Raw genomic sequence first — 19,920 nt, forward strand, 5'->3', positions numbered from 1 at the left:
TCTATATCCTCCAGCTCATACCACTGATCCCCAAATTCCTACTGCTCTTCCTGTACTCTGCAACGTCCTTTCCCTTTCCACACCCTCTCCTTTTCACTGCTGATCAATATCCCAAATCACAGACACCCCAAGCCTATTGCACACTGAACACCTATCCAAAGTTCTTCTCTGCTGCAGATTTTCAGTGCTTTCAGCTTGTGGCAGCTGGTTCAAGATGACCCACTGCTGGCCAACCACCCCACCCCTATGCTGGTCAGGAGGGCAACATCAAGGCATGACAGGATGCCAGTTCTGTGCCTAAGGCACAGGAGGGTGTTGAGGTGAAAGAGCAACATGTTCAACACAACAGGCACAAACACATTGCACTGTGGACTGTGTGTTGCAGGGTCTGTGCTCCACTTGGAGCTTCCAGACTGCTGTTCAAGGAAATTGCCATCAATGTCAGCCTCACCACCACTATTAGACATCGCATCCATGTCCAGGCCCAGCTTGAACCCATTTAACTTGTAACGGATAATGAGATAACAGCATGACATGCAGCAGCTGAAGATTATTTAAACACCCATCTGGTACCTGTTATGCAGCATATATCCTATTGTTGTATAGGAAATATATGCCACCTCCCTCCCACATGGAAAGGAGATGATCTATAGATGTATCTCATGCTACCCCTTCTTTTTGCACAGATGAGGTAATTCTCCTCTGTGCTGTTTCTAGCATGTTACTTTGGATTTCCCATCTGTGTTTTGGGAGGTGCAGTCCCTTCCAAGCTGTTGAGACCTTGTGAAAACACACAAGAGCACAATGAAAAATTTGCCCAGGACATCTCACCTTCACACATCAGTCAGAAGAGACTCTGCCATGAAACTGGTTCACCCTTTGCAAGACATAGCGTGGCACTACCCTTTATCCCAGAGAGATTCAGGGGTGTCAGTCCACCTCTGTGTTTGTTGGACCACACGGATTGTACAGGGAAATGGTGAAATACCTGCTGAAGCCTGAGATGTGAGCAAGGCAACCTGCTCACACTTTAATTCAGATGGACGGATGAGAATCTGCAGATCCCAGCTGAACAGCCTGATTTCTTTATCCAAACCGTCCACCTTCTTGTGTGGGATGACTTTGGCTGTTTTTGCTGAAATTCCCCTCATAGTTCTGTCTCTCTGTGATCCCTCAGCAGCCGCGGGCCGGGTTGTTGTGTATCCCAAGAAATCACGTTTCACAACACAGCTCTGCAGATGGGAGTCCGCACTCCTCTGTTTTTCTCAAACACGACTCAGTTCTCTGCAAAAACTGTTCTCCCATGTAAATCCTGGACCAAACCCTGTGTCTGACACCCCATCTAGTGTTCAGCACAGACAAATGCAGAGAAAAGAGGTGACTAGAGAATTCCCAGCATTTTCAGCGGTATTAAACCACCTTTATAAAACTTACTTGTCTCCCCGAGAGCTCGGAGAGAGCCCAGGAGACATGGAATCCTGCATATCCCACTGCCAGTTCCTTCCTCTGGGCTCTCTGCAGTCTCTGGGTGTCCAAGTGGAGACAGCAGCTAGAAAGCCCTGGAAAACCCAGCTCCTTCGGTGCTTGGCAGCCCACCCCGGGGTTTGGAGGACACCTGGCCAAACCCAGGAATGAAACCCACTTCAGCCTTGAAATGTGGAACCAAGAGTCTAAGCTGTGCCCACGTCAAGGATGCCTGGATTCTCTCAAAGAGGGAACAGCGGCACTCCCCGGCTGCTCGGCAGTCGGCAGCACCGGGCGCTCTTGCCCAAACAGTCATCAGACCTTGAGCAGGTATTTTAAATACTAAATAACGCTGCTCAGTGTTTTTCCAATGAGATTTTAAAAACACAATGGGAATTACTGAAAAGTGCGTTTCACTTTTTTAAAAATTTTGAGAAATGAAATAAAGATGCATCTGCTGAGAAAACAAACCCTTCTCCGCTGTCTGTCCTTCTTTGCAAACACACTTTTATTTGGTGGTGGGGAGATGGTGAAGTTGTCAGGACAAAAACATTTACTTCCGAGGGCTTGGTTTTGATACAGCAGATTTCTGACACGTTCAGCACTGCGAATTGCAGAGCCCCCGGCGCTGCTACGGAAATCCTCGGGCTGTGTAATGTTGTGTGCACAACCACTCGCAATTAAGCCCGAAACAAGCATCTCTATGTTCTCCGTTAATCACCAGCCCAATTAGCACCTTGGTTAAGATGCTGAGAGGTTCCAGTCCTCCTCTCATCAGAGCTGGGATTGTTCTAGTGAAACTCTCACTCTGCCTATGCAATGCTCTGTTCACAACACTTTCAGTTCTCCTGGAGCAGCGTGATAAGTCTGTTAACTCATTAACACCTCCAGCTTACAGGAGACTTGGCTTCCAGCCCCTTCAGCAGCCCCAGGCTCCACGCTCCAGGAAGTTTTTCTGCAGTTTCTGTTTTGGTTTCTTTTCCTGCTGAGCCAGGCTGGCTGGCAGCTCCCACCATGAAGCTGCTGAAGGCTGCTGTAATCTTTGTTCTTGCGCCCACTCTGACGCCGGCTTTTGACCCTCTCAGCGTTTCAGTCGTTGCGGGAAGCGCTGTCATGGCTTGGCATCTCTTCTCCTCCGACTCCTGGCTCAAGTGCCGCTTCCAGGAGTGCTGCAAGAAGAATGGCACTGTGAACTTCAGAGGTAAGGCAGCGGCAAGGGCAGGTGGGGTCAAGCTGGTGTTCCTTCCCAGGGTGGTGAGAGCTTCCTTTGGTGCGGCTGTGGGAGATATGGGTTACCACCCGCAGCGCCTCTATGAAGCAGAGCCTGCGCTAACCTAATAATTCTTATCCCACAAGTTGTGTACCCTGCTTCTCCGAGCAGTACCGGAGCGTTTCCTTGCTGATTTCTTGGTTTATATTGGCAGAAATGGGCTGTGCTGGCTTATGGCACCATCTGGGTGGCAAATGCCATTGATAGACCTCAGCAGTGTGTATAAATATCTAAAGCAGGGGTTCCGAGCAGGTGGATCAGGCTTTTCCCGGTGGTGCCAAGGACACGAATCCATAGGCAGGGAACACAACTTGGGAAAACTACTGCAACTTTGCATTTTGATAAACTAACTCTGATATGCCTCAATGAACAGAGCCTGAGACAGAAACGTCTATTGTTGAGGTTGAACGCCTGGAATGTAGAAATTACGGACCACAAGGACATTTTGTAGAAACCATTTTGTAGGAGACTAGTAAAGACTCGGTTTCTGCATTGTGAAGTCCCTCCGAGAGGAAAAAGATACTAAAAAGACGGACTAATTAGCATAAAAAGTGAGAAATCATTAACCAGTAGAGGGTGGAATAGTAACTAATGAAAGAAAATTATGTAATTTAGAACCGACGAGCAACAATTTCTATGCTTGTTGAAAAAGTATAAATGATTGAAAAAACTGTGTCTGTGTGGAGGCTGCAATTTGGTCGGCCTGGCCAGAATAAAGTAGCGCCTTCCTCGCTAACACTAAAAGGCCGGTTTTGGAAGGTTTAATTTCCCCGGTGCATTTGGTAAACAGGTGACGCGCTGCGGCCCCTTCCCGGGATTCGGGATCTCCGCCCTGCCCGTCCCTGTGCCCGGCGCAAAGATGGCGGCGGCGGCGGCCCCTCAGGGGGCGGGAACGCGCGGGGGGCGCGCAGGCGCGGGGGGCGCGGCGCGCGCGCTCGGGGCCGCCATGGCGCGGTCGGTGCCGCTGCTGTGGGCGCTGCTGCCGGGGCTGGCGGCGCTGGAGCCGCTCAGCGTGGGCTTGGCCATCGGCGTGGCCTCGGCGCTCACCGGTTACCTGTCTCACCCCAGGTTCTACTGCAACTACGTGGAGTGCTGCCCCCGCGCCGGGCAGCGCCTCAACGCCAGCGGTACGGCGGGGGCGGGCGGCGGCCGGGCTGCCCCCGAGCTCGGGCCGGTCACCGGGCAGCGCGGCCCGGGGCGTGCGCGGTGACCGGCCGTGCTGAGCTGTCCCTCTCCCCGCAGCGCTGAAGGCGCAGCTGGACAACAGGCTCTTCGGGCAGCACCTGGCCAAGGACGTGGTGCTGAAGGCGGTGCTGGGCTTCAGCAACAACCCCAGCCCTAAGAAGCCGCTGATGCTGTCGCTGCACGGTTGGGCCGGCACCGGCAAGAACTTCCTCAGCCAAATCCTGGCGGAGCAGGTCCACCCCGCCGGCCTGCGCAGCAAGTTCGTCCATCTCTTCCTGGCCACCCTGCACTTCCCCCACCACGACCAGGTCAAGCTGTACAAGGTGAGGAGGGGCAGGAGGTGGCCCGGTTACCCCCCCAGTCGGTCCCTGAACCCCTGTACATCTCCCGCACGTTCCCACTGGGATGAGCCCGGTTGATCGGAGCATGATGCTGATAGTGCCAAGGTTGTGAGTTCGATCGCTGTATGGGCTATTCACTTAAAAATTGGACTCGATGATCCTTCTGGGTCCCTTCAAACTCAGAATATTCTGATTCGTGTTCCTGACAGTTGGAGGTGTGCAGCTGGGTATTCCAAAGTTGATGCTTACTAGAAACGGAAGGGGAAGTTCATGCATAAAGTAAAAGGCACCAAAAAGATGTGAAATCAAAGCGGAGATAGTTTCCATTTCCTAGCGCTGCCCTCTCACTGATGCCATCTGCTGATTCCCGTCCTGCCTGCAAGTAGTTTTTTGTTCCAGCTGCATTATCCTGGCTGTCCGGGATGGAAGGAACCTTCTCCACGGCCCCCGCGGGGCCGTGTTTTGCATTTATGGCTGAAACACTGTTAATTACGTTGAGAACACAGTGGTGTTTTGGCTGTTGCAATAGTGCTTGCACAGCTTCAAAGCTTGCTGGTATTTCACACTAATATCGAGCAGGCTGGGGTGGGCAAGAGTTGAGGAAGGGGCACAGCCTGGACAGCTGACCCTTGTTGGCCAAAAGGATATTCCATACCACGTGCTGGCATGCTCAGCCATAGAAATGGGGGTTGAAGAAGGAAAAAATGGGTAGGACATTGGTTTGCAGGGTGATTGTTGGTCTAGCTCTCGCTGGACATTGGTCTGCATGTGTTGGGTGATTCCATTTTCTTGTTTTTTGCCTCTTTCATTCACCATCCAGTGAGTGTGGGATACTGAGATTTGACAGTGTGTCCCCAGAATCTGTCACATAGAAGAATCTTGCAGTACATCCAGTAAAGACCTTGTTTTTCAGTGGCTTTCAACCTCTTGTTCCAGGAACAGCTGCAGAACTGGATTCGAGGCAATGTCAGTGCCTGTCCTTCCTCTGTCTTCATTTTTGATGAGATGGACAAAATGCATCCAGGTGTCATTGATGCCATCAAACCCTTCTTAGACTATTACGAGGAGGTTGATGGGGTGTCCTACAGAAAAGCCATCTTCATCTTCCTCAGGTCTGTGGCACCAATTTCTGTCATTTTGAGATACTGAATATTTATTTATGATGATCATGATGTTTCTTGGGGAATTCATTCAAAGAACAGCAAAAATAAAAAAAAGCTGGAGGGAAGATTCTCTGTGCAAAGACAGTGGGGAGAACTCTGAGCTCATGCCTGTGGCTGTAGTGGAGCAGGTTTGATGCTGTGCATGGCCACTGCAGCATGCTGAGCTCGTGGAACTGGCCCAGAGCAGAGGACATAAGAGAGTTCCCATTTTGGGATGGGTCTACCAAGTACTGGACCCTGCTGGCATGGAGTTAAATATCTTCAAAGCAGCTGTTTTGGTGCTGTTTACTTTTGTTCCTGTTTACTCTTTCCATCCCACTGAGGTAGGAGGGAGTAAGCAAGTGGCTGTGTAGGTGCTTGGCTGCTGGCTGGGGGCTGCTTAAAGAACTGGAGATGTTCCCTAAATTTTGGCTTACAGGACTCTTTTTGATTATTTGTTTGATATCAAGGACATCAGCAGTATGTGTAACTAGCTGCAAAAAAAAGTTTGGTTCAGTTGTGTCTGTATTTCACCACTGTACATTTTTCTTTTTATGATCAGCAATGCAGGTGGTGATTTAATTAACAAAGCAGCTTTTGACTTCTGGTCAAGTGGAAAGCGCAGGGAAGATATTCAGCTGAAAGACCTGGAGCCCTTGCTCTCTGTAGGAGTCTTCAACAACAAGAATAGTAAGTCACTTTGCCCCTAAAATGGGAAATTCATTCCTCAGTGGCTGAGACAAACTGCTCTGTGAATTCAGCCTGGTGTGTGGATCCTGTCATATGCAGGATCAAGTTTAGAGAAACTCCTTTTTATGATTTTTTTTTTCTCTCCCCCAATTTATCCAGGTGTAGAGAAACTCCTTTTTATGATTTTTTTTTCTCTCCCCCAATTTATCCAGGTGGGCTGTGGCACAGCAGCATCATTGACAGGAACCTTATTGACTACTTTGTCCCTTTCCTGCCCCTGGAGCAGAGGCACGTGAAGATGTGTGTCAGGGCCGAAATGACAGCCCGTGGCTATGCTGTGGATGAGGAGATTGTTCAAGCAGTGGCTGATGAGATGACTTACTTCCCCAAGGAGCAGAAGATCTACTCTGACAAAGGCTGCAAGACTGTCCAGGCCAAGTTGGATATTCACGAAGACTTTGTGATGAGAGATATGAAAGCCAGGGGTTGATTTCTACTTTGAGTCTCCAAAGCACTTTCAGAGCTTTTGGAAATCTGTGTATTTGCACTTACACTTTTTTACTGTTGCAGGGAGTATGGTGAAAATACCAGAGTGAGCTATATGGGCTTTGTAGCTTGTATATTTGGTTTTGGGTTGTTTTTTTTTTTTTTTTTTTTTTTTTTTTAACTTAACATAGAATTGGGACTTAGAGATCATCCAGTGCTATCCTCTGCCATAGGCAGGGACACTTTCCACTGAATCAGGTCACTCATAGTCCCATCCAGCCTAGCTTTTTAGTGCTGTTCATCTCTGAACTGGCTGGTATCCCAGTGTTGCCCCCTTTAGTTCTCTTTTAGTCTGTAGAGGATTTCTAGACACAGAATTTCTAGACACACAGCACTGGATTTATCCTCTCCTTTATTCTTCCAGAGTGCTGGGTTTATTAAATATTTAATTCTTCTTTCCACATAAACTAGATTGGAACAAAGGAAAACAGAGGAATTTGTCCAGATAGTCGTACTCCCTTCCATGTACGTGATCCTGTTTACATTCACAGTGGAATGGAGGGATGTATGCTGTATTCTGAACTATGATCATATCTGCAAGGGTGAACTCCTTGGTGCATTGTACTAAGAGGATGATGGGGTAGAAATCTTCCTGTGCTTCAGTTGGGCATCATCCTAAATCTCCTAGTACAGTAATATGGGAAGTCATTATGAGCTCCTGGAAATCTGTTTGTTAGTAAATAATAGAGAGAGGGCAGGGGAAGAGGAGGTAAGAGCTTGCCCTGTGTTTGTGTGGGGAAAAATAAATTGTTTAAAGTATTCTTTAAAGGGACTTAAGTAAATTTGTGACTCCAGGTCTTCCTGAACTGAGGGACCCATCTGAGAGATCTGTTACAACATACTAGGCCAGTCTTCTGTACTTAAGCAGAAGAATCTCTCATGAGAATTTGACTGTTGCGGTTTGTCAGGTTAATCTGTGTGTGGGCTCCTGGGCCTGAAGTCTCTAAGGTCTTTAGTAGTCCCTCCCTGCTGCTCCTAATGGTCAAGGTGTGGATAATGCTACTCTCACCTTGCTTGGAAGACACTTGAATGGAAGAAATTATTTTTAATAGTGTATTTTTATGCTGAAGTGTAAGCAACAGTAACAATGTATACCTCACTAGTTAGGTATGTTTTCTAGTAGCTTTTAACATTAAAGAATGCATGTGTGAAAGGGTGAGTGATGAGTTAAGCTGGGAAAGATCAATTTAACCTTCACCCAGTGGGGAGGCTGGGTTTTAAATGCTGTTGCAAGCTTTAACTCTTAGTCTCCCATCACTTGTGTATTGAATGTTGTAATGCAAGACAGAAGTGCCTTTCACTTTGTTGATTGTACTGTGGTTTTAAATTGGTGCAAGAGATGGGGCTGTTCCTGTGCTGCATCACCTCTTCCCTCATTTGTTCTTAAGCTTCCTTGAAGAGGTGATGCTAAATTATAGGTCTCATTACAATTATGTTAATTCAAATTACAACAGAGAGTTTAGCGCTCATGTTAAGCTCTAAATTAAAAGTGTTGATTGCCTTTTACAGCCCCACTGGTGTTTGTCAAACGTTGGCAAATTGTTCACAGTGATGCAATCTCCAGAGCCAAACACTAGCAAGCCATTAACCTTGGGACATTGGACTGTCACTTTTCAGTGTGATGTTTTGCCTACTAACTGATTTATTCATAGCTGTATATGCTGCATCCAGTTTCACTTACTCCAAAAAGAAAATACTTGTGCTATTTCAAAACACTAAATACTACCGTACTGCAATTGCAATAAAACCTAAGTTACTTCTTCTCTCTTTAGTTAATCATTTTCAGATATAGGAAAGTACTGTTTATGCAGTTTGCAACCAGCTTCACTGCATGCTTTTGTTACGCTTCCTTTGAAAGTGTGGGGCAGCTCACACCTCACTGAAGGGTCAGTTGTGAACCTGTTGTGTTCTAAGGATGCACCAGGAAATGTCAGGGAGCTGCCTGGGAATCACAGGCTCTGCTGTTCACTTGGACTTTACCACTCCTGGGGCAGTTCAGCTGCTTGTCCCTCCCTGGGCACACCAGGCTCTAGGCCAGGCTGCCTCTGGCTGCCAGGACAGCAGCACTTCCTTTTCCAGCAGATTTAAACCATGGCCTCTGATTTTATGAGCACAGGGTGAGATCTCAGAACACTCCCTGCAGCAAGTTGAACTAAATAGCAGCTGCTTGTCCTGGACCCTGGTAAGAACAGAATTCACTCTTGGGACAGCTCAGCTCCTCTCACCTGGCCAATGGACTGTTTCTCTGGGTAGCAGGCCTTTCCCCCATGACAGTTTCCTTTAAGTTGTCTGATCCAGTCTTAAATGCCTACTAAATAGAATAATGGCCAAAGTTACCCAGTCACGGCAAGAAAGAGTGAGGACCTTAGCTCTGAAACCATACGGGGAGGAGTAACAACAGGATCAGAAGGATCAAACCTGGGAGTGATTGCAGGCACAGCTGTGTCTTACCCAGATGGAGCTGCTCCTGGCCAGGTCTGCAGAACAGAAGGGAGGTTACACGGAGGCAGTCTCCACCCTTTCTGCATCATTCCTGCTCTCCAGAGAAAGCTTCCATCTACGCTGGGTCATTCAGGGCCGTGATACAATGAAATACTGGCTACCAATGTATATCAAGTGCTGGTATTGATGCTGCACTGGCACACCAAGCGGAACTAAGATAGTTCTGGAAGAGCCACAAGGCAGCTTGGTTGTACTGAGTCTCTTTGTACCACACTGTTTATCATCATTAAATCTGCTTTTTCCCATTAGCCAGTTATTTGCTATCATCAGGCAGTCAAAGAAACAGATAAATACCCGAGTCCAAAGCACTCATTTGCTGACAAATAGTAGGATTGATAATTTGCATATCACACACCTTCAAAGCAAGTGCAGTTGGAGCCTCAGTGGCCTTTTTTTCCCCCCCTGCAGAGAAAGCTCCAAGATGCTGCCACTGGAAACGTGGGTGGCTTCAAACAGAGCCTGCAGTGTTCAGGCAGTGCTACCACAGTGGGAGGAGGGGATGAGCAGCAGGGCTTTAAGTGGTCTCTACAAGACAAGTTCATCCTTATTGAGCACACATGCCTCTAGGAAGTCTGCCTCTTCACAAACCATACAACTGTAATTAGTATAAACAGTCCAGAAGTGCAGTTTCCACTCCACACTTCATTTGTTTCACCAGATAGCAAAGTGTCACATCTCCTCCTATCTCTGCCCTTTGAACTGCAGAAGGGAGATACCTGTACTCCAGCACAGCCTGAACAGCCAGGAATGCAGTGTGCTCTTCCTCAACATGGAGTAAACTCGTGCAAAATTAATATTGAATCACTGAATGCAAAGAACACCAGAAGGTAGCTAAGAAATACATTTCTGATGTGAAAAGTTTATTTTGAACAGCAACTGGAATGAAAATAGACTTTGCAGTGCTCAGATTCAGGAATAAGTCTGACACTCTTCACAGTAACTTCAGTGGACACATTTTATGGTGTTTTTTTTTTTTTTTCAAATGATCTTTAGATCTGCCTCACAGGCACACACAGTATGGTGAGAAGATAAAAAAGGGAAACCCCTGCAAGTTGACCCCTGAATTCAACATGTAAGTGAAGAAGAGAAGCCTCTTTTCAGTTTCCTTGGTGTAAAATATAATCTATACACATTTCCCATGACGTTGCAGCCTTTCCATGAAGCTGACTCACCACTCCCAGAGCACAGTTCTCCCTCCTGAGATCATTCCTGGGAGAGCCTGCTGTGGGCAACTTCATACATAAAAACCAACCTAAAATAGGAACTGAGTACACCAGTGTGGCATTTAAGGATTTTAACACACTCTCTTGTAATATTAAGTCTGCTCTCTGAACACTATTTACAACAAAGAGTTTTATATTCTTGGTTTGACACACAGGAGACTAAATTATACCTCAGTTTTGAAAAAGACAATGGCACTGTATGATGTTGGATAGAAGAGCCCAGATTTTTTAATTCCAGAATCCCCCCTTAACTTTACTGGGCCCAAGCTGTTGAAGGCAAAAAGACATATGTTCTATTTTTAATGCATATTCCCACACAGGACCAATGAAGGCTTTCAGAGACACAAGAACTTTGATTAAAATTCTCAATATTGTCTAGAGATCATCCACATCAGAGCAAAATCAAATTAAATTTACATCATAGTGTCAGTCCTTCTATACCTGTCAAGAGTCTGCCAAAGGGTTCTGATGATCAACACATGATTCAAGGAGTCTTGAGCCCTCCCAGATCCAGGAATTCCCAAAGCAGTTCCTTCTTACCTTCACAGCACAAGGCTGAAGCACTCGGGAGCCGTGACTGGTGACAGAAATGCAGAGGCACTGCTGCTTATTTACACACCAGTTAAAAAATAGTGTTCCTTTCTTTAAAAAGTACTTAAAAATGAAATGTCTCAGGTCCCCCACTTTGTGATTAAATTAAATTTTGCTTCTTTGCAGGTTGTAGCAAACAAAGCATTAGAAGTCATAATAATAATCCAGCTTTGCATCCACAGTTTTACATCCTTTATCTGAATAGATTCTCTCCTCTCTGGGAAAATAAGTCATCTCGTCAGCTATCCTGCTCACAATGTCTTCATCCACAGTGTAGCCACGGGACTCAATCTCAACCCGGACACACATTTTCACGTGTTTGTACTCCAGAGGCAGGAAAGGAATGAAGTAGTCAATGAGGTTTCTGTCAATCAAGGTGCTGTGCCAAAATCCACCTGCCAAGGGAAAGAGGTTTGTTAGTATTTCTCTAGTTAAACACCACCACGGGTTGAATGGGAGCAAGGGGCAGACCACAGCTAAGAATTCACCTGGGGTTTTAGGGCACTGTAATGTACAAGTCAATACAAGCTCCTTCTGATGTTACTTTGAGCACAGAAGTTTGGACACACACATAAATGTGGTCCTTTAGGCTGAATGAATGAATTTTGGCTGTGCTTGAGCCTTGCTCTCCAGGTGCTGGTCTCATACCTTTCCCTCTCTCACCTAGAGAGGGACAGATTTCCTCTCTCTTATCAGCTCTCCCAGACCAGTTTTCTTATTCCCTTTTTTGGAGCTTGTATCTAAACTTTTTAAGAAACACAGTGAATTTACTTCCAGTACTAAATTTAGGACATAATTATGTTAAAACCCCTTTTCATCAGAAGTCCTGTGTGAGGAAACCTATGACGCAGTTCCCCCAAAACATGCAGTCCAACAGGCAGCAAACAGGGTGGTGGCCAAGGTGAACACTGAGCTCCTTAATCTTCACTCATCCTGGGAGCCAACTGCAGGCCCCAAAACTGCATTTCTGCTCTTCACAAGCCAAGAACTGGAGGCCATATCAAGAAGAAACCATAGCTTGTAAAAGTGCAGCTAAATGCAGCCCACTCCCTTTGTGTAACCTTTACCACCTCAAAAGCATTCCCAGTTTTACTCACTATTTTTGTTGTTGAAGACAGACACAGAGAGTGCATTTTGGATATCTGTGAGCTGGATATCCTCCCTTGTCCTCCCATTTCTCCAGAAATCTAGTGCTACCTCTGTTATCTTTTCAGCTCCTGCATTGCTAAGTAAAGAGAAAACAGAGATTGTAGCTGGGGGTAGTTTTAAATGTTGAAGTTATGAAGTAAAAGCATGGAGTGTACACAACAGCAACCCAGAGAAACCACAGTTTACCTGAGGAAGATGAAGATGGCTTGCCTGTAGGACACCCCATCCAGCAGCTCATAGTAGTCCAGGAAAGGTTTGATGGAGTCAATGAGTCCTGCGTGCATTTTATCCATTTCATCGAATATAAAGAGTGACCGGGGACAGACGCTCACGTTTCCCCGAATCCACGACTGCAACTGGTCCTGAGTGCCAGAAGAGTGAAAGATGCTGAAAGAGTTTGTGTTGCAAAGAACAGAAAAAAATAGCACTTTCTGTTCATGGAACCTTGTCCTGAAGGTGTTGTTTCAGTGGTGTCATTTTAATAGCTTTGGCTTCTTGACTAAAACATGGTTACAAGGTGTAAATTGAACCTCAACAAAATCTCGTGCTGGTTCTGAAAAACTCTAAGACATCAAGAGACAGGATAGGAGAAGGAGAAATTCCCCAAATATTCCTATAAAAGCAAAAATGAAAGTGCACAGTAGGACAAAAAGGGGTCCCACCGAGGAACAGCCACACAAAGCCAAGCTCTGACAAGCCAGAGGATGACTTTGGCAGCACTGTGGTCTAAGCAGGTTTAAAGTAAGCAATATTAAATTTGCTGCCTAGCAGCAGTGAGAAATTGCACCTGCAGTCACTGGCAGAAGCAGAAACAAAATTTGACTCTCTGTGTTTTAATCAGAAGTTAAATGAAGACAATTACAAGTCCTCCTTAACACACTGGTGTACAGAAAGGCTAAAGCTTTTTTGCATTGAAAGAGTCTCTCACTTAAGCATTGCATTTTCATCTTGATTATTACATTCAAGATCAATAATGCATTAACTGGGGGAAAAAGGGTTGATGTGCTGACAGATGAATGAGAAATAACTGTTCTGACTATTTTCAGTGATTCATCACTACTTTATTTATTCTACTCAGTCCCTGAAATGCAGGTGTACTGGGGATAAGCAGCAATACTTCCTCCTACTGCCTTGGGCAGCAAAATTCCCAAGTGTAGCCATTCACCTCAAAACAAATGCAGAAAAGCATCACTTTATTTCAAAATGGCTCAGTTAAAGAAGGGGGGAGATAAGTTGTAAAACAGGAAGTTATTTATTTCCTCCATTTAGAAATCAGGTTTGTAGACCATCCTGTTCCCATTTTTAACACATACAAACTGAGTATCAACATGCAGTACTACAAGAGAGTGGTATTCATTTAAACTGCGCAGTGAACAAAGTTAGAACAAAAAAAGAAAAAAAATAAAACACATCTGAGCTACTGCTCTATGGTATCTCCCTGCCTACAGAACTGACACAATTCCAAATACATCTACCCCTACCTTTCTGACAGGAGAGCATTTTGTGAATTTGCTTTACAGCTTGGAAATGCATCCACAGAAAACTAAATAACCTGCTCAGTGTGCAGTAGAAGAGACAATAATGCCTCAGAGAGCCAGTGTAAGCTTGCCCTGGTGCTTGGCAAACCTGGAGGTCACCAGGTTCTTTCCAGAGTCATGAACTATTTGTTTTTTTGCAGTGCCCACCAACACATCACCTAACCAGAAATCGTGTTTATCCTTAAGTCAGTCCCACCTCTAAGCAAAGTGCAAAATAAAAATTAAACCATATCACTCTAACCTAAAGAGAGGCTCAAAACACAGGCAAAAACCCCTTCACATTCACGGGAAAACCAATCCTGATGGATGTTAGGATCTACACACTTCTGTAGAAGATCCCAAAACTAGCACAGCATACATATTACTGCATACAGTAACATCTAGGTCTGATGTATTGACCATGCCACGACATTTATAACTCACTGCGGCACAGCTCATTCTTACCTTGTAGAGACTGATGCTGTGAGCGTGAGGAAAGTGTAAAGTTGCCACGAACTGATGGACATATTTACTCTGCAGACCTTTTTTATAAATGCTTTCGGCGACGATCTTACTGACAAAATTTTTGCCTGTTCCAGTCCACCCGTGCAAGGAAAGCGCGAGAGGCTTTTTGGCGTTGGTATTGTTCAAGAAGCCCCTGACGGCTTTGACAACCACCTTGCTCACCAAGTGCTGTCCGAACAGCTTCTTGTCCAAATTCTCCTGCAGAGCTGCGTGGAGAGACCAGACTGTCAGCGGCGGGGAGCGGCGGGTCACCCCGCCCGCGGTGGCGGCCGCCGGCCCCGGGCAGGGGCCAAAGGGCCGGGCAGGAGCGGCGGCCCCCGGGAAGGCCCCGCGGGCTCTGCCCGGCTCCCGGCGCCGCCGCTGCCCCGCCGCCCTCCCGCCACCTCCCCTCAGCCCCTCCCGGCCCCGCACCGGCGGCGGCGCGCCTGTCGTGGCGGTGCAGGCAGCACTCCCTGAAGTAGCAGTAGAGCCGCGGGTAGGAGATGAAGCCGGTGAGGGCCGAGGCAGCGGCGCCCGCGATGGCGAGTCCCAAGCTGATGGGCTCCACGGCGCCGGCCGGCGTTAGGAGCGGCAGCAGCACCAACGCCAGGGCCGCCCGCAGCGCGCCCCGCCGCAGCTTCATCGCCCGCCCGGCCCAGCCGCCCGGCCGCCGCTTCCGCCCCTCGGCGCCGCTTCCGCCGCCGCCATCACGGGTGCGGGGAGAGGCGGGGCCGGCGCTGAGGGGCGGCCGCCATGTTTGGGCGGGAAGGGGCGGGGCCGGCGCTGAGGGGCCGCCGCCATCTTTGGCCGGGCAGTCGCCGCTGTCGGCCTCGCGCAGCCGAGTTAGTGAACAGAACATTCTGTGGCCGTGTCGCCGGGTGTTAGAATAGAGGAATCAAAGAATCGTCATGGTTAGAAGAGACCTTTAGCATCATCGTGTCCAACCGTCCATCCAGCACTGCCACTGTAACCCCTAAACCACTGAAACCCACACCACCCAGTGCGACATCCTGAGGCCTCATTTTAACACCTCCATGAATGGTGCTCCCCCATCTCCCTATGTAGCCTATTCCAAAGCACGACCACCCGAACGGTGAAAATTTCGTTTCTTAATATCTAATCTAAATCTCCTCTGTCTTAGCTTAAGGCTGCCTATTCAAGGGATCTTCCACTGACCTGCACAGGGCACAAGCTCAAGGGTAAACCTGCCCCTGGCCTGGCACAGAAATTCTTCCCCTTTTCTGAGAAAAAAGTGAAATTTGAGATTATCCCTCCCCACTCTGGAGTTGCCACTTCTGAGTGATGGGACAACCTGGCCATCAGCAGCACCAAAACCCACAAACCAGGAAAAACCCATCAGCATAAATTCCAGAAGAAAAAATTCTACAATAACTTAAAAAACTTTTACTATTTTCAAGTTCCAAATCTTCACTACAAGTACCCACACTGCACTTCTGGGGAAGACATGTTGGACAAGAAGACAAGCTCCTAAAAGCTTTACATTTACAAAGCAAAGAGCATTACTGCTTTTAAAGAATATCTTTCTTTTAGTATTAAGATGGTGAAAAGAAAAATCTATAAAAGCCAATTTGTTTTCTCACTAAAAAAAAATGCCAACCATGAAAGCTCATTTTCCATTATAAAACTTCATTTATAAGAACATAATTATATACAAAGTTACACCAACCAAAGTGTTCACAATCACCTGCAAACTGATTCACTACAAGATCACACAGGAAAAGCTTCGTAGGTAACATCAGCATCTGAAGGTAGTGACTCTTCCCAACATCCATCACAGGTCACTGACACAAAATCCTTTACTGGTGGAAAACAGGAACAACTCCAAAGGCTTCAGTCCACATTCATCAGTATCGCCTGTTCATCTTCTTGAACTTCTCATAGTGATAATCATCTGTGGCTTTTTCATTGAGGGGACGTTTGCGGTTTGGAGGAGACCCTTCAAAAGAAAAAGAAGGAAATTTTATATCCCTGTCCTTTCACAGGAGACATTTCCTGAACCCTGCCACCTCCCTTAGACAGCCCCTCACCACCAAACCCTCGTCAGGTAGCTTTGGCAACACTTCAGTTGTGACCTTCACCACTCCGCCCCTGGGCATCTCCACGGACATCCTCCATCCAGAGTTTCTGGTGTGACCTAGTGGTGCAACAGGCGGCTCTCCTGGACCTGGATTGCTCCACTCCTGCTACCTCAGGGCACTCAGAGGAGGCAAGCAGAGCCAGATCACTCCTCTGTACAAGACCCCTGAAGAGTGTCAAGTGTCTCCTTACAACCATTCAGACTTGGAACTTACGCTCAGGTTCTGGCCGCTCCGTGTCCCCCACTCTCAGCGGACGGGGCTTCGGCTCCTCCTTGTTCCTTCGCACTGGCGCATTCAGCTCCTCATGATAAACTGCAGGAAGGAAAACATCAGATAAGGAATATTATCTGGAGCACTCTTACACAGATGGATAAATTTCTATGGCCCTTGCTATAAGTGATCTTTACCAGAAACAACAGAAACTCAGAACCACCCTTCTTGGAATTGGTTTCTATGGCTAATTAGGCAAGATGGGGCAGAGCAAATTTCAACAGCACTATTTCAAGTGGCCTAAACACTCTTCCATCAGAATACACCAACCCAATTCCCATCACCCCTGAGGCTCTTTTTCCTTTAGATCTGCAGCATCAGAGGATCACACAGAAATTAATTCCTGTCTCCTGTCCTGTTTGCTTGGCCACCTGTCTGCTCTGGCAGCCTACAAACTGGACCCTCTCCATCATACACCATGATTTCTAGCATGCAAGGCACAACCTAAAGATAACATCTTGAAATTTAAGAGGCAGTGTCAGCTGGGAGTTCAGAAAGCCCAGTCATAAGAAATACATCTCCTCTCCTTGCTGATGGGCAGAAGAAAATGACCAGGCCAGATAGGGTCTGTCTGAGCACCCCAGGAAAAGCAATCGGACATGCTGATACATGCACTAATTTCTCTGTCCCAGCTGGGTAAGGAGAGACACTCAAGACTTACATCTGTTGTGCTGGACATAATTAACAGCCATGTTGGTGGGAACAAAGGAGGTTTCGCTGTCTTTCTTTTTGTTCTGCTGCTCTGCCAGCAGTTTGGCCTTGGCCTCTTCAGTCGAGATGATGTTTTTTATTTTTGCACTAGAAGAAAAATAAAAATTAATCATAGTTAGAAAAGGTAGCAGGCATAGAAGTGCTAAGTGTATGGATCTGGAGGACAGTAATAGCACTGATGTGGCATCTCAGGCAGTTTTTGAGAGAGGAGGCAGTGCTATAGAAACAGACACTGTGTTTCAAAGGTAAAAAGGAAGCTCCTGTCTTTATATATCCTTTCAGTGCAGGACACAAAAGGGTCCTGCGGAAAGCTGCCGGGGTCAGGTCACAGAAGAGCCTTTTCCCAGAAGTCACAGGATGGAGCTGCACTGAGCCCTGGGGCTGTGCAGGATGTACTGTGCTAATTACCACACCAATCCAGAAGAAGGCTCAATCCCACCCTATTCCAAACAGGGGATGTGTAATCCAGGCACAGCACTGCTCTGCCAGCCAACAGCTGCTCATCCTGTCAATCCAGCACCCACAGATCTGTGAAACACATACTCGATTCCCAAGTCCACTTCAGGAATGCCGCTCAGCATCTGGTTGGACAACATCTCCTCAGTCTTCTTGGCAGAGGAGACACGGATGTTCTCTGGCAGCTCATACAGGGAGTCCTCAGCATTCTTAAGCTTCACCTTCTGCTCCTCGTTCTCCACAATTCCCTTTCTCTTCTTCAGCTCAGTCTCAATGTACTTCATCCTACACAGCAGCACACAAGGGAGGGGGCATTTAATTCTGTTCCTGTACTCTGTTCTGCAGCACAGCTGCATCCCTATCCTGACATCTGGACTCACATGTCAGCATCTTCGTCCCGCCTGTTGGTTTCTGCGGAGAAGGAAGTTCCCAAGTTCAGATCTTCCTCTTCATTAATCCTAAGTGGAAATCACAATGTTTACAGGTTTTGATGGGGGTTTTTTTGTTGGCTGTTTGGTTTTTTCAGGAGAGTGTGGTGGGGTTTTTAGAAGTAATTTAACAAGTTAGAGCAAAAGGAACTGGCCAGACTGCATTATATGAAACTCTTCAAAGTGACACAACCTCTAATTAATTACCAGTTGTCATTAAATACTAGTCCAGGAAGAGATTTTCAGAGCTCACATCCACTTACCTGTCCTTGCCTCTTTCTTTCAGCTTCTTCATGTCCACCATTCCCCCAGATTTTATCTTAAATGGGTCATCCTGTGAAACAAGAAATAAGAAAAATCCCTGAAACTCCTCTCTGGTTTAATGCCAGTCTTCAAAATCTGGATAAAACCACAGGAAACATTTAGGAATTGAGCTGTGACACCAGTCCTGCCCCAGGCTGGACTCACACAGTCACAGTGTTCTCACACCACCACATCTGAGCCCCGAGGTGATGGAATTGTCCAGCACTTACCACAAGTGTGGCTTCTTCCTGCAACTTCTCTCCCACCAGCAGCGCTACAGCACTGGTCAGGCAGAAAGAAAGAAGATAAAATTCAGCAAAAGGAAACACAGTACCAACAATACTGCATTGCTTTATGCTTCTCTAAGTCTCCCTGTCTCTTCCATCCTCAGGCTTGAACCTAGAAACTCCTCTGCCAGGAACATAATTTTGGCAGTGTGTGACATAACAGTTTGTACTGGAAGGAGGCAGATGACAAGAGAGAAACTGACTGTCACATCACACCCCTGGACAGAACACAATTTCCCCTCCTCAGTGCCACATCCCTTACCTCACCCCATTGGGCCGCTTTCTGAGGCTCTGAACTTCTTTGGCTTCCTCAAGTTTTAACCTAAAGAGAAGAATACATCTGACTTAGTACTTGATGCTTTGGTTTTAATTAAATCATTTTATTTTCTGCAGTTAACATAGAATTTTCTATTCAACTTTGCCCTAAACCTCTGCATATCAGCATCCACTTTTCAGGTTTCCAGTTAAATAGGTATTTTCTATTTATTTAAGCAATTCCACACATTTGAGCAATTAGAAAAAAACCCTAAAAACAAGACACCTGCTGGATTTGTTCCGTTCTGATGCCTTCCCTCAGCTAAAGAAGGCAGCACCAAACACTGAAAGGCTTGAAGAAGAAGAAGCCAATTTGGGAGGGATGAGCCAAAACACATCCAAGCATGAGCGACTCTGAAGAAAGTTGACGGTGAATTGAAATCTCAAGTGTTTCTCTCTAAACTGAGAGGAATCTGTAACTTCTGGGCTCTTGTAACGCTGTGACGCACGCTGTGACGTCACGCAATGGTTCAACGCGGCAATGTGACGTGACGTCACCGCTCACAGCACAGCGGTACGTCACGATATGACACGACACGATGCCGTGACGCCCGGACACTGCACTGCTGGACCAAAGCACCCCCGGGGTCCCGTCCCGTGCCCACCCCGGACCGCCGCAGGACCGGGCGCGGTTTGGCTTCCCGCTGGGCCCGGCCGGGTTCCCCGCCGGCGCCCGACCCACCTGACCTCCTCGGCGAGCTGCTCGTCCTCCTCCTCCTCTTCCTCGTCCTCCCTGCGCCGGCGGAAGGACTTCTGGCCCGGCATGGCTCCGGCCGCTGCGCCGCGCCACGGCCGCCGCACGGCCACTTCCCTGCCGCCACCGCGGCCCGCGGCGATGACGCCACAACCCCGCGACGACGCCGAGCGGCACCGCCCCTCTGCCCGCACCTGGGCCGGGCAAGAGCCGCGCTCCCGGGAGCGCTCCGC

At 47.4% G+C, this 19,920-nt stretch overlaps 3 protein-coding genes across 4 annotated transcripts; 1 reads left to right on the top strand and 2 right to left on the bottom strand.

Moving 5' to 3' along the window:
- Window positions 1-2,173: 2,173 nt before the first annotated feature.
- On the top strand, window positions 2,174-8,398 carry TOR1B (torsin family 1 member B). Of its 2 annotated transcripts, none has more exons than XM_066201187.1 (5): window positions 2,174-2,665; window positions 3,977-4,242; window positions 5,197-5,372; window positions 5,965-6,092; window positions 6,305-8,398. In XM_066201187.1, the coding sequence occupies exons 1-5, from the start codon at window positions 2,479-2,481 to the stop codon at window positions 6,580-6,582; spliced, it is 1,035 nt and encodes a 344-aa protein (XP_066057284.1). In that variant the 5' UTR covers window positions 2,174-2,478; the 3' UTR covers window positions 6,583-8,398. The 2 variants fall into 2 exon arrangements, with proteins under 2 accessions (XP_066057284.1, XP_066057283.1); XM_066201186.1 differs by lacking the exon at window positions 2,174-2,665 and adding an exon at window positions 3,662-3,861.
- A 1,581-nt stretch (window positions 8,399-9,979) lies between these two features.
- Window positions 9,980-14,782, bottom strand: LOC136299667 (torsin-1A-like). Its single transcript, XM_066201490.1, has 5 exons — window positions 14,557-14,782; window positions 14,086-14,351; window positions 12,290-12,465; window positions 12,052-12,179; window positions 9,980-11,349 (listed from the first exon to the last, which is right to left on the bottom strand). Exons 1-5 carry the CDS (start codon window positions 14,765-14,767, stop codon window positions 11,099-11,101), a joined length of 1,032 nt encoding a protein of 343 aa, XP_066057587.1. The 5' UTR covers window positions 14,768-14,782; the 3' UTR covers window positions 9,980-11,098.
- A 972-nt stretch (window positions 14,783-15,754) lies between these two features.
- CUNH9orf78 (chromosome unknown C9orf78 homolog) lies at window positions 15,755-19,837 on the bottom strand. Its single transcript, XM_066201511.1, has 9 exons — window positions 19,676-19,837; window positions 18,941-19,000; window positions 18,622-18,673; window positions 18,352-18,422; window positions 18,041-18,118; window positions 17,748-17,945; window positions 17,155-17,291; window positions 16,437-16,535; window positions 15,755-16,081 (listed from the first exon to the last, which is right to left on the bottom strand). Exons 1-9 carry the CDS (start codon window positions 19,756-19,758, stop codon window positions 15,990-15,992), a joined length of 870 nt encoding a protein of 289 aa, XP_066057608.1. The 5' UTR covers window positions 19,759-19,837; the 3' UTR covers window positions 15,755-15,989.
- Between the last annotated feature and the right edge of the window lie 83 nt (window positions 19,838-19,920).

This window comes from Chamaea fasciata, unplaced genomic scaffold (assembly GCF_029207755.1).
Source record: "Chamaea fasciata isolate MVZ Bird 193981 ecotype frontalis unplaced genomic scaffold, bChaFas1.0.hap1 SCAF_20, whole genome shotgun sequence".
In the NCBI taxonomy this organism is placed as follows: domain Eukaryota; kingdom Metazoa; phylum Chordata; class Aves; order Passeriformes; family Sylviidae; genus Chamaea; species Chamaea fasciata.

Bases quoted from the DNA above. Each gene is read 5' to 3' on its own strand.
- TOR1B (XM_066201187.1), top strand. From the start codon at position 2,479: ATGAAGCTGCTGAAGGCTGCTGTAATCTTTGTTCTTGCGCCCACTCTG. The intron at 2,666-3,976 runs GTAAGGCAGCGG...CTCTCCCCGCAG, and splicing joins TGGCACTGTGAACTTCAGAG to CGCTGAAGGCGCAGCTGGAC. The intron at 4,243-5,196 runs GTGAGGAGGGGC...CTCTTGTTCCAG, and splicing joins ACCAGGTCAAGCTGTACAAG to GAACAGCTGCAGAACTGGAT.
- CUNH9orf78 (XM_066201511.1), bottom strand. From the start codon at position 19,758: ATGCCGGGCCAGAAGTCCTTCCGCCGGCGCAGGGAGGACGAGGAAGAG. The intron at 19,001-19,675 runs GTGGGTCGGGCG...TCTTCTCTTTAG, and splicing joins CAGCTCGCCGAGGAGGTCAG to GTTAAAACTTGAGGAAGCCA. The intron at 17,946-18,040 runs GTGAGTCCAGAT...GCTGCTGTGTAG, and splicing joins CGGGACGAAGATGCTGACAT to GATGAAGTACATTGAGACTG.
- LOC136299667 (XM_066201490.1), bottom strand. From the start codon at position 14,767: ATGAAGCTGCGGCGGGGCGCGCTGCGGGCGGCCCTGGCGTTGGTGCTG. The intron at 12,466-14,085 runs GTAAGAATGAGC...TCTGGCACTCAG, and splicing joins ACAGCATCAGTCTCTACAAG to GACCAGTTGCAGTCGTGGAT. The intron at 12,180-12,289 runs GTAAACTGTGGT...CTCTTTACTTAG, and splicing joins GCCATCTTCATCTTCCTCAG to CAATGCAGGAGCTGAAAAGA.